This window comes from Tenrec ecaudatus, chromosome 1, assembly GCF_050624435.1.
Source record: "Tenrec ecaudatus isolate mTenEca1 chromosome 1, mTenEca1.hap1, whole genome shotgun sequence".
Classification (NCBI taxonomy): Eukaryota; Metazoa; Chordata; class Mammalia; order Afrosoricida; family Tenrecidae; genus Tenrec; species Tenrec ecaudatus.
The window spans coordinates 172,810,293-172,824,014 of NC_134530.1; the positions used below are offsets into that span (position 1 = coordinate 172,810,293).

At 40.2% G+C, this 13,722-nt stretch overlaps 1 protein-coding gene across 2 annotated transcripts in view; it reads left to right on the forward strand.

Annotated features, from left to right (window-relative positions):
• ATF6 (activating transcription factor 6) overlaps positions 1–13,722 on the forward strand; it is a 235,030-nt gene that overhangs the window by 60,102 nt on the left and 161,206 nt on the right. For both annotated transcript variants that reach the window (XM_075564052.1, XM_075564043.1), the window contains exons 8-9: positions 6,427–6,612; positions 7,690–7,781. In XM_075564052.1, the coding sequence (XP_075420167.1) occupies positions 6,427–6,612; positions 7,690–7,781 (278 nt within the window). The remainder of the gene's footprint in view (positions 1–6,426; positions 6,613–7,689; positions 7,782–13,722) is intronic.

The window sequence follows — 13,722 nt, forward strand, 5'->3', positions numbered from 1 at the left end:
GCTTACAAAACAAAGGAGCCCTGGGGGTGCCCTACATGGAAGGGCGACAGAGAAATCTTTTATTCTTGGAAACTCTGTGGAGCAGGTTTTTTCTGCCTTTTAGGGTTACTATGGGTTGGAATAGACTCGATGGCAATGGGTTAAGGGTAACATATTTAGAAAACCTAACAAAAGTAATTTTGCTTCATATGTTTTTATTATAGTGGATATTAAGAAAATTGGTGCTGGACATATTTATTTTGGTTCTCAAAAAATCTAGGTGGAAAGATAGAGCATCTTGAAACAATTTTTGAAATAGTTGAAACCATTAGAGTGTTCAGAAATATTTCCCAAATTAAAAAGACAAAAAAAATTTCAGAGACGGTCCTCCGCGTTTCCCGCACCGAGAAGCCGCCTCGCTGCGTAGTTACGATGCCGCGCGGAAGCCGGAGCCATACCTCCCGCGTGGCCACACCGGCCAGCCGAGCCCCTCAGATGAGAGCTGCCCCCAGGCCAGCCCCAGCTGCCCACCCACCAGCTGCAGCCCCACCCACTGCGGTCGGCTCACCTGCTGCTGCACCCCGACAACCAGGTCTGATGGCACCGATGGCGACCACGGCAGCCGGTGTGGCTGTGGGCTCTGCTGTTGGCACACGCTGGACCATGCCATCACCGGAGGCTTCTGGGGGGAAATGGCGCTGAGCCCGCCAGGCCTGACATCACTTACCAGGAGCCTCAGGGAGCCCAGCCGGTGTACCAGCAGCAGCAGCAGCTTGGTCCTTGCCACTATGAGATGAAGCAGTTTTTGGAATGTGCCCAGAACCAGGGCGACCTCAAGCTCTGCGAGGGTTTCAGTGAGGTGCTGAAGCAGTGCAAATTTGCAAACGGATTGGCCTAATCACATTCAGATTGAGGAACTGGGATCTACATCTCTCATGACCAAGTTAATTTAGTATAAATCGATAACTGATAGTAGCTATGTAACATGTACAAGTTAAACCCCTTTTCCATCATTAATCACTTCCTTAATTTCAGAATCACCTTGGAAAAAGGCATTGTTCTGTATTGAGATGATGTCACATTTGGGGCTGGGTTTTTGTGGCCCCCTTAATCTAGCTGTTGTGATATAATTATTTGAATTAACAAAAATAAAGTTATTTCCTGTCAAAAAAAATCAGAGACATTGAAAACATGAGTCGGTTAGAAAAATTGGACTGTGGAAGGCCCTTAGAATTGGGTTAGTGGAAGAGAATGTATTCCAAATATGAATTTGCACTAAAAGAAATGAGTTAGACTTGTATATAGTTCATAGACAGCCTTAAACAGTAAGAATGATGGCATGATTTGAACAGTTGTGGTTTTAGGGCAGGGGAAGGCTTTGGTAGGATGTGGTTACATTATAGAGAATCTTGAAGGCTTAAATAAGTAGAATGCATGATTGTCTTATGTGTGTTATTAGGTTATTTTTGGGGGTCTATGAAAGCTCAAAACTTTCCCACATGAATGAATGAAAATGGCTTCTTTTATGTCATTTCCGCTTACAGAAGGTTTCATAGGATGATCGTCTTTTGGGGACGTCGTCTTAGTCTTAGTGCCTCCGTGAGTTGGAATTGACCCAATGGCAGTGAGTTTGGTTTTAGTTTGGTCTTAGTCTGGAAGCCCCACTGAAACCTGTCCACTAATGTTGATCCTGCTGGTATTTTGAACTACTGGTGGCCTAGCTTCCAGCAACATAAATACAGTACCCACAAATGGACAGATAATAGCAGACATTAATCAGTTGATTTTGATTTAGTTGGAGTGGTATTTTTATTTCTTTAACAGTTTTATTTACATATCATGCATGTAACATAAAATTCAGTGCTCTAAATATATTAAAAGCGATTGGGTGTTCATCACCACAATCAATTTTAGAACTTTTTTTCACTTTCGTATCCATTATTAGCGCTCCATTACTCCTAACCTCTCTCAAAGAAACTATTAATCTGTTTATTGTCTGTATAGATTTACCTATCCTGAAGTTCATATAAAGAAAATCATATGAAATAGATCTCAACAGCAACAAAATAAAACAAAAATCTCATCCAAAAGAAAGCAGAAAGTATTACAAAGTAGAACAAGTTTATAATGGGTAAAAAGGGAAAGCAAATGGTAAGATGTAAGTTTTAACCAATCTATATCTACAGTAATCCACTTTTGAATGTACTCTGTCTGAGGACAAGCCTATTCTCCACTTTGACCAATGGACTGAGAATTCAGTGGAGGCTTAATCGATGTGAGGGCTCTCTCTGTAAATGGATTTTGGTTCTTCAAGTTCATCCCTAGCTGCTTGTAAACTGATGCTCAGATTTTAAGCTCTAATACAGTCCACCCCTCTGATCATCGATTTTATCATTAAATAATACTGTGATCACACTGGCTGCTGTGCTTCCTTGCAGATTTAGCTATACTTAGTTGGTTGCTTGCTTTAAGAAACTTTTTAAGACTCTATTCTTTCTGACAGCTGGGCTTAAGTGGTATTTTTATTATTTATTTATTCATGAATGTTCTCAAATTCAGTTTTTTATACACCATGTTTATTCTGTTTATTCACTGTCAGATACACATATTTAAAAATATTTAGCTTACTTTTAAAAATCATTTTATTGGGGGCTCATACAACTCTTATCACAATCCATACATATATCCATTGTGTCAAGCACATTTGTACATTTGTTGCCATCATCATTCTTAAAACGCTTTCTACTTGAATCCTTGGTATCAGCTCCTCTTTCCCCCCTCCTTCCTCCACCTTCCCTTACTTCCTCCTGAACCCTTAATAATTTATAAATTATTATTTTTTGATTTCTTACACTGTCCAATGTCTCCTTTCAACCACTTTTCTGCTGTTTGTCCTCCAAGGAGGAGGGGGGTTTTATGTAAGTCATTGTGATCGGTTCCCCCTTTCTATTCCACCTTCTCCTTATCCTCCGTGTATCTCTACTCTCATTGATCCTGAGGGGTTTATCTGCCCTGGATTCCCCGTGTTTCCAGTTCTTATCTGTACCAGTATACATCCTCTGGTCTAGCTGGATTCCTAAGGTAGAATTGGGATCATGATAGTGGTGGGTGGGTGGGGAGGAAGAATTAAAGAAGTAGAGGAAAGTTGTATGTTTCATTGTTGCTATACTGCACCATGACTGGCTCATCTCCTCCCTGCGACCCTTCTGTAAGGGGATGCCCAGTTGCCTACAGATGGGCTTTGTGTCTCCACTCCACACTCCCCCTCATTCATAATGATATACATTTGTTGTTCTTTGATGCTTGATACCTTATCCTATCAACATCTTGTTATCACACGCTGGTGTGCTTCTTCCATGTGGGCTTTGTTGCTTCTCAGTAGATGGCCACTTGTTTATCATCAAGCCTTTAAGACCCCAGACCCTGTATTTTTTGATTGCTGGGCACCAACAGCTTTCTTCACTACTTTGCTTATGTATCTGCTTTGTCTTCAGCGATCATGTCAGGAAGGTGGGCATCATGCAATGCCAGTTTAATCGAACAAAGTGTTCTTGCATTGAGGGAATACTTAAGTAGGGGCTCAATGTTCATCTACCTTAATACTAAACCTATAATTATAAGGACATTTTCCCATTATCATATATAAATATATTTACATATACATGTCTGTATTTAGATCTCTATAAATGCCCTTTGCCTCCTAGTTCTTTCCTCTATTTCCTTTTACTTTCCTTTTGTCCCACTGTCATGCTCAGCCTTCATTGGGTTTTCAGTAATTTCTCTCGGTTACATTGCACTTGATCAAGCCCTATCAGGCCTCTTACACCTTCCTTGCCATCCATCGATTTTGGATCATTTGTTGTTCCCTTGTCTCTAGGGTTGTTAACACCACTTCCTTTTCCCCACCTCCCCCTCTCGTATGTCCCCATGGAACTATCGGTCCTGTTGTTTTCTCCTCCAGATTATTTTTCCTGCCTATCTTATCTAGATAGACCTGCAGAGATAATAATATGCACAAAAAACAAGACAGAGCAAAAACAAAACAAAAAACCAACAACAAAAGAAAAGCCTGTAGATAGTTCAAGGACTATTTGTAGGCCTTTAGGAGTGTTTTCCCGTCGAGTCAGGTGGGGTGCCATGCTCTGGCCCCACAGTCTATTTTTGGTATTCATGGGGTTTTCATTGCTCTGTCCCTGTTGCTGTTTTGTTGCACACCCTTAGTGTTTCATCTCAGTGTGGTGGGGTCAGATCGGGCGCAATTCCTGCACTGTCTCCAGGGTTGCCTCCCCTAGTGCTATGGATTAGTGAGGGACGTCACATCTCATAATAGGACTGGCCCTATGGTCCTCTCTGTTCTTTGGCTGTTCTGAGCGGGAATATCGTCCTCAGGGCCAGGCTGTGCTCCACTCTCTCTTCCTCCCCCTTCATTTGCTCCTGTGTGCTCTGATCAGACATGCCCCTCTCTCTGTAGCTTCAGGGCTGTCCTGTGTATTTAACTTTTGTGAAAACAAATTTTCTTTTTTGAAAAAAGAATTGTTTCATTATTTACTAGAAGCAAAAGTCTTAGCCGAATCAATTCATTTAAATGCCCTTGTTCAATGTCTACTCTGCAACTAGCTTATACAATTCTATTAAACTTAATAATTTAACCCTGTTATATAGTTCATACTTCAATAACATTTTGTCTCTTTGATATGATACAGAACAATTTTTCACACTTCTAAGCAGTTAAACCAAAATTTATTGAAAATGTATCCTATGGTGCCCGGGTATTAGGAGATATAGCATCGGGGGTCTTAAAGGCTTGAGGTTAAACAAGTAGCCATCTAGCAGGGAAGTAATAAAGCCCACATGAAGAAGTACACCAGCCTCTGAGATTATGAGGTGTTGACAGGATCAAGTATCAGTCTTCAGAAGATCCAAAACAATCATATTGATGGGAATGAGGGGGAATCGGAGTGGAGACCCAAAGCCCATCTGTAGACAGTTGGACATTCCCTCACAGAAGGGTCACAAGGAAGTGACAAGTCAGCCAGGGTGTAGTATCATACTGACGAGACACACAACATTCCTCTAGTTCGTTAATGTCTCCCCCTTCACACACCCCCACTATCACAACCCCAGTTCTACCTTATAAATCTAGCTAGATTACAACATGTGCACTAGTACAGATAAGATCTCTCGACACAGGAATCCAGGACAGATGAACAATAATGGAACAATAATGGAGTAGTGATAACATGAGAATAGGGGGAAAGTGGCTCGAGAAGGGGGAGAAAGAGGGAACCAATCACAATGATCGACGTATAACACTCCACTCCCACCCCAAGGGGGGCAAACAACAGAAATGTAGGTGTGAGAGAGATGGCAGTAGGTGTAAGATATGAAAATAATAATATATAATTTATCAAGGGGTTACCAGGGTGAGAGTCCGGGAGAGAGGGAAAAAAGAAGATACCAAGGGCTCAAGTAGAAAGAAAATGTTTTGAAAATGATGGTGGCAACATATGTACATGTGTGCTTGATATATTGATGTGTGGATTGTTATAAGAGCTGTAAGACCCCCATTACAATGATTTATTTTTTTAAAAGTATCCTACAAAAGACCCACACATTTTACAGGTTCAAATTCTATTTCAATAGTGTACAACATTGAGTTTTTAACTGGCTTCATTTTAGGAACAATACATGCATCATTGAAACCTTTGGCTGAATGGTGATGGTATTGTTTGTTTATATCCACATAACTCTCAATGTGGACCAAAATTGTTCATTTTCTCAGAGGAAACATGCATTGTGACTTATAATTAGCTGTATTAATTGCCTGTTGAATAGATAGTAGCTTGAAGTTAGATGTTAAATGTTAGTTATTACTACCAACATTTGTCCTTTTGTGAAACCAGTATCAGATCTTTGTATTGTCTAACACATTCTTTATAAAATGTGTAAATTCTTCAAAAGTTTTTAAAGAGTATATGACTAAAGCAAATTATTTTCTTTTCTTTCCTTCAAATGCCCTTTGATGTTTCAAGGGGGAAAAAGGAACTAATTGGATTGAGTAATTTTTAAGATCAGCCCTCAGTTTACCAGCAGTCTTTAAAAGCACTGTCAGTGGTTGGCCATCTGGGTTCTGAAGGAAGATTCTGTCCCATTGACTGTTCCACAGGAAGTACTCAGACCTTCCCTGCTTCTTTCTTACTGTTGGGAATAATCATATTGATGACATTGTAATTCATGATTAAGTTTCAAAAAAGAAAAAATTTCATTGTACATTAACCTTATAACAGTCATTTAAATAATAGTATTGTAAAAGACATCGAGAATTTTAAGTGGTATTTTTAAGTACTTGCTTTAAAACAACTCGTGGTTCCAACAACAGTTGTTTGAAAATAAGTATTAAAAATTAGTATTTCTTGATCTCACCAGAGCCATTGCCACTTTCCCTAGATTGCTGTGCTGAGGAGACAGCAGCGGATGATTAAGAATCGGGAATCTGCCTGCCAGTCCCGCAAGAAGAAGAAAGAGTATATGTTAGGGTTGGAAGCAAAGCTAAAGGCTGCCCTTTCTGAGAATGAGAAGCTGAAGAAAGAAAATGGGTCCCTGAAGCGCCAGCTGGATGAAGTTGTATCCGAGGTGGGTGCTCGTGGTAGTGCCAGGAGGACAGGCAGAAAACGCTCGGTTTCCCCGATACTTTGCAGAGAAATTTTCACATTTTATTTTAGGTTGTGCAAAGGAATACTGCTAGGAAAAGCAACTCCACATCAAATTCTGAGGGAGCATTTACCGTGAATGAAAGCCTTCTGAAGAGGCTCTTTTGAATTATGCCTCCCACTCTCCATACAAAAATTGTCTCCTTTTCTGGATTTCTCCCAGCCATTATCTTAAAACCTGCTACCAGCAAGGGGATTCCAGCTCATCACACCCCACAGGCCAGAGTAGAATTCCTCCAAAGGGTTTCTGAGGCTGCAAATCTTTACAGGAGCAGAGACAGCCTCATCCCCTGTGGTGGGTTCGAACCACTGACCTTCAGTTAGTCCACTTTAACCCACTGCCTTGGCACCTTCTTTTCTGAATAAATGAATGACATTAAGCTTACCAGGTAGCTCCACCAGATCTCCTCCCTTAAAAAAGAAAGCAATACAAAATGTAAGCATGTGTTTTATCTTATCTCTGTCCTTCTGACCAATAATATGTGGCCATGCTGCATGAAGAAGGTTGATCTCTTCAATTCTGTTACTAAAATCTGCTGCTTTGAGCATTTCTAATTACAATGCTGCCTTGAGTCAAATAAATAGATATTGATACTGGGGTATCAAACCCTTTTCCTCCTGTCTTGTTCCTGAGCACATGGAAATATTCCAGTGTGCTACTGAGAAACAGATTTAAAAGGGAGACAGACTGCTGAGATGTCTAAAGTTCTTTAGAGATTGGTAAAATTGAAAACTTGTTGAATGTTTCTTTGTCTTTTGGGTGAAGTGGCCACTACAACAGACAGTGGCTGTCTCTTCTGCGGCTCTTTTATTCTTGGTGCTAGTAAAGGGAACTTGGGTCTAGTACTTTGAAAAGTGTAATTTCTACCCACTCGATTTGTATTTGTTTTAATTAGACAAAGTATCTGTATAACTGGTGAAGAGGGAACATTTTTATCGTAGATGTTGCTTTTTGTGAGATTAATGTCTTAATTGTATTTTATATGGTCATTTCCTTTAGAACCAGCAGCTAAAAGTTCCCAGTCCGAAGCGAAGAGCCGTCTGTGTGATGTTAGTGCTAGCATTTATAGTCCTGAACTATGGACCAATGAGGTAAGTATATATATTTGCTTTGGATAGTACTGCTAAACATTTAAATTCTCATCTTAAAGTTTTTGTTACTTTTCATGTCTAGTCATCAGCTGGACCCCTGATGACTCTAGGAACTAGGTGTTGGGTTGACAGCCCCAAGGTAGCAATTCAAACCCACCGTCACTCTGCAGGAGAAAGATGAGACGGGCTGCCCCTGCGAAGAGTTCCAGATCACGGGGACTAGTTCCAGGCTCTCCTGCAAGGTTGCTGTGTGTTGTGATGGATTTTGTGACAGTGGATTTTGGTTTAGTCATAAGTGAGAGAGAGACTGATTTGTTTCAGGCTCAGTGTGATATAAAGGTTGGATCCTCTTTCTTGCTCTTCTGCTTCACTATCTACTTCCGGCAGAAAGTTTATTCTTTTAAATATAAACTGGAGCCCATGGCTTTAACTTATCAGACATATCACTAGTGAAGAAGTATAGTATACTGATTGAGAGCATGGGCCTTGCAATCATAGTGCTTGAGTTCCAAATCCTAGCTCTTTGATTTAGTAGCTTTGTCATCTTGGATAAATTACTTAATTTCTTTGTGTCTTAAAGTGGGTATGATAATGATTACTATGATTATCTCTACCTCCGAGTTTTTGGGTAACTTCTTCCTTGTTGGAAAATAAATGTTAGAGTAGAAATGATCAGCACCTGATCTTGTAAGTTTGTAATGAGACCTAAGACTCTAAATATTTTTAAGCATTCTAGGTGGTTTGGGTACAACTTTTTAGCTGACTACAGCTTTTGAGATATGTATGCTGTTGTGTTTATAGGCAATGTTTATTAGATTTTTTCCCCCCATATCATGATGAGGTAGAACTGACTCAATGGTATTTAACAACAACTATATGTGTCTCATCCTGGTATTGGATAATATGCTTATTTTTGCTGAACTGTCGATAGTTCATTACTTTTGTCATTTCTATATGGTGCAATCTTAGAAGTAGACTAGAGTCTACTGAAGTCTAGAAGAAAGGAATAACTGAAAAGTTGATAGATTCTGCCAAATTACCTTTCCAAAATTCCGTGTAAGTGTATATTTCCACCTACAAGTTCAAGGAATATCCATTTTCACACACCTTTCTGAAGACCATGCTTCCTCCTTACTTTTCCTTCAGGTCTTATGTCAAATGGGAGCTCACTGAGGCATTTCTGGACTTTCTGTAATTGTGACTCCTCCTGCTGCCGTCCACATGTCCCTTTTTCTTTTTCACTTTTTCCATAGCACCCCATTCCTTGTAGTGTACTATGTAATTTATTGATATATGCTGTTTTCTTTCTCTGCAGTGATTTTTTTTCTTTTTTTTTCTTTTCAGTACTTAGAATAGCACCTGGTACATAGTAGGAAAGTACTTTTTTCTCCCTCATATGCCTCTATCTAGATGTATTTCTCTTAAAAAAGAATTTACTTGAAAATTCTTTCCCTTTGTTGTGAGTTGCTATAAACCACTTGCTTGTATTAAACAAGTGTCTAGTATTTATTTGTAACTAATCTGCTTGCCATACATCTGCATATATTTATTGATTTCCACATTGGTACTTTTGTGTGTACTCCATTCCCTACACTGGAAGAACTTCATCTTCTCTTTCAACTTGTATTTTTAAAATATTATTTATGATTTCAAGAAGCTCTCCCCATTGACATTCTTGGTGTTGCTCTATTCATCTTCTCATCTGTTTTATAAATGTTGAGACATGTCTTGCATTGTGATACTAAATTTTCCTTATGCATATTTTATGTGGTTCTTTATTTTTCTTGTATAGACAATGCAGAGTTCATCTCTGAACAAATATATATCTATGTTTATTTGATTTTGTCAGAAAATGACATGTGCTTTTAGTTCCTCATTTCTATTCTGAGGTTATGTGAGGCACTCATCTCTTTTTTTTTATTTTCTGATTCCTAGGCCTTTTTTTTTTTTTTACATTTTATTAGGGGCTCATACAATTCTTATCACAATCCATACATATACATACATCAATCGTATAAAGCACATCCTTACATTCTTTGCCCTAATCTTTTTCTTTTTTTTAAAACATTTTATTAGGGGCTCATACAACTCTTATACATATACATACATCAATTGTATAAAGCACATCTGTACATTCTTTGCCCTAATAATTTTTTTTCACATTTTATTAGGGACTCATGCAACTCTTATCACAATCCACACATATACATACATCAGTTGTATAAAGCACATCCATACATTCCCTGCCCCAATCATTCTCAAAGCATTTGCTCTCCACTTAAGCCCTTTGCATCAGGTCTTTTTTTTCCCCCTCCCTCCCCGCTTCCCCCTCCCTCATGTGCCCTTGGTAATTTATAGATTGTTATTTTGTCATATCTTGCCCTATCTGGAGTCTCCCCTTCTCCCTCTTCTCTGCCGTTCATCTCCAGGGAGGAGGTTACATGTGGATCCTTGTAATCAGTTCCCCCTTTCCAACCCACTCACCCTCCACTCTCCCAGCCTCGCCCCTCACACCCCTGGTCCTGTAGGTATCATCCACCCTGGATTCCCTGTGCCTCCAGCTCCCATATGCACCAGTGTACAACCTCTGCCCTATCCAGCCCTGCAAGGTAGAATTAAGATCATGGTAGTTGGGGGGAGGAAGCATCCAGGATCTCAGGGAAAGCTGTGTTCTTCATTGGTACTACCTCGCACCCTGATTGACCCATCTCCTCTCCTAAACCCCTCTGTGAGGGGATCTCCAGGGGTCGACACTTGGGCCTCGGGTCGCCATTCTGCACTTCCCCCTTCATTCACTATACACATATACACACTTGTATCTTTTTTTTTTTGCATGATGCCTTATACCTGGTCCCTTTGGCACCTCGTGATCGCACTGGCTGGTGTGCTTCTTCCATGTGGGCTTTTTTGCTTGAGCTAGATGGCCGCTTGTTCACCTTCAAACCTTTAAGACCCCAGACACTATCTCTTTTGATAGCCGGGCACCATCAGCTTTCTTCGCCACATTTGCTTATACACCCATTTGTCTTCAGCGATCCTATCATGGAGGTGTGCAGCCAATGATAAGATTTTTTGTTCTTTGATGCCTGATAACTGATCCCTTCAGGATCACTTGATCACACAGGCTGGTGTGTTCTTCCATGTGGGCTTTGTTGATTCTGAGCTAGATGGCCGCTTATTTATCTTCAAGTCTTTAAGACCCCAGTCACTATCTCTTTTGATAGCCGGGCACCATCAGCTTTCTTCACCACATTTACTTGTTCACCCACTTTGGAGGCACTCATCTCTTAATAAATATTTATATAGCTCTTTTTGTTTGCCAGGAAAAACAAGCGAGGGATGCAAAGGAGAACAAATATATTTTGTGAGGAAGAATTATATATAGATATCATATCAAGATTTGGACTTATTCTTGAGCGAATGTATAAGAACTAGTAACTTGGTAAGGGCACAAGTGTAAGGCGGCGTTATCCAACAGCATTTGAGGAATGATTAGGAAAGAGAATTGGATTATGTTTCAGAAAGTGAGGATGGGCCTAGAGGAGACATTCTGTTCCGGAAGTCCTCATGAATCTATAGAGATTTGGGAGTGGGGGAAGGCTCAAAACACATTTTAATTAGATGAATGGTCTTTACAGCTTCTGAAGTGAATTGGCTTGTGGGTTGTTATTTGACCCCATGGGTAGGTAGGTCTTCTGTGGAAAGAACAGATGAACAAAGAATCACTAGCTGGGCAGTATAAAAAGGGGGCATTCAGAATGGGATAGAGTCACCACCAGGGATCTATGTCTGTCTCTGTGTAAAGGCTTCAGGTACAGAAAAGCAAGAAGTAGTGGGGATATTGGGAACTGTGCAAATTATTGAAAGCTGTGATAAAAGGCTTAGATATAAGAACAGAAACAAAGAGTAGAGCTAGAAGGAATAAGAAATACAGATGTACTTTTAATAAGCTGGGATGTCTCCACATGCTAAGAAGAAAATTGGGAAATTTATAGGAACCATGACCTATTTCATCTAGACAAAATTTGACACAAACTGAAATATCCAAACCCAAAGAGCAGGGACAGAAGACTGAAACCTGTCCCTGAATTAAATGTTTGGAATCCAGATGTCCCATCATGACTATTATCCAGAAGCATTTCTTGTTTGCTCCAGTTGTTGGCAGTCTCTTCCATGAAAAGGGCGGGGGGTGGGGGCAGGGTATTTTCAAGCTTGGAGTCTGCCGAAGGAGCAGAGACTTCCCATTGAAAAATGACCACCTTGCTGTCCTGTGGATTCTAACTCAGAGTGACCTCATAGAACGGGTGTGCTTGTCCCATAGGGTTTCTGATGACGGCAGTCAGTATGGAGGCAGACTGCTGTATCTTCTCTCACCGAGGGGCTGCTGGGTTAAATCCTTAACCCTCAGCTGCGCAGCACGCAACCCCTGTGCCACCAGACTTCCTCAGCCACTCCCCAGGTGACTGTAGCATCACCTCAAAGATACTTAACGAACAACTTCCAGCATGTGTAGTCTTGTACATCCAGTAACCTGAAGGAAGTATTGTTATTTTCCAGTTTGGATAGAAACTGTAGAGGCAGTCTGTTAAGGCAGAACTTGCTGTCTTTAAAAAACAGATTGTGAGTTCTAACTGAACTTTCCCTTCAGTTATCTCAAAATTAAATCTGGCTAGACAAAGAGACATGTACATCAGAAGTTTCCAAAACATCCTTGATTTAAGAACATAAACTCGTTCAGAATGGATCACGTTACCATATAAAGTTATTAATGCTTCAGATATTAAATATAGAATTGATCAAAACCCAAGTGAAACAAGTGTGTGCATAGGACCCACACATATACCAAATACAGTTATGCCTGCAGAAACATTTCCTGAAGACATTTGGTGGTGAAATGTAAACATATCTTACATCTGAAGTAATGTGCAGCAAAACTGACGAGTTTGAAGAGTTTTGAGTTACTAAGTAATCATCACACGGAAAAAGAAAATAAACGAAACAGACTTCAGAGGTTAATTTTTCTGGCCTTCGTGATGTTGAATGGACAATAGAGAAGGCAGCCGGTTGTTTTTGGCGTGGGATTCAAGGCTCTGGCCCACCCTGAGTGCTCTTCACAAACTGTAATTCTAGGCAGCAGGGACTAGCCAACCGGATAAATGTGAATTGGTAGGAAACCTCCTCTAATCCTTTTTGGGATTGAATGTATGATTATTAGTCATTTTATGAAAGTCAAGCTGAAATTTAATTTGTTTTAAAAAAATTGTCATTACCAACTATTTTTCTGCTATATCAGAAAGCCGTTTCCCCCTTTCTTCTTACCATTATTTGGGAAGCTTTATGGACTTCTGTTTTTGTCAAACTGGTGGGCTAGACTTTCATAGAAACCTGTAGTTCGGCATACAAGAAAAAAACAAACTTTAAAAAAACATCTGTTTCATTGTATGATTGAACTGTAGACACATTAAAGACTTCCTCAAAGGCCAGGCATTATAGAAAATAAGACTCAAAAGAGTAAGCTAACATTGGAAGTGGTGTTTATTCTGGGGTTATTTACTGATGCTTGGCGGTCTAGAGCCTGGGGATAGGAAAAACCCTCAAAATCCAAACTCGATGCTGTTGTGTTGATTCCAACTCACAGCAGCCTTATAGGACAGAGAAGAACTGCCCCTGTGGTGTCCCAGACTGTAACTCTTTGCAGGAGTAGAAAGTGCCCATTTTTCTCTTGCAGAGTGGCTGGCAGTTTCGAACTGTTGACCTTGCAGGTAGCTCAACAGTAACCACTTGCCACCAGGGCTCCTGGAGATTGAAAAGAAAGCTCTAAATCCAAACAGGATGGGAAGTGTCACCACTGAAGTCCCTCTCCCCCATCCAAATAAAGCCGCAACTTCCAAAGAATGACATTTTTGGTTGCTTTTAAAAAAAGGATTATCCAATTCTTTGG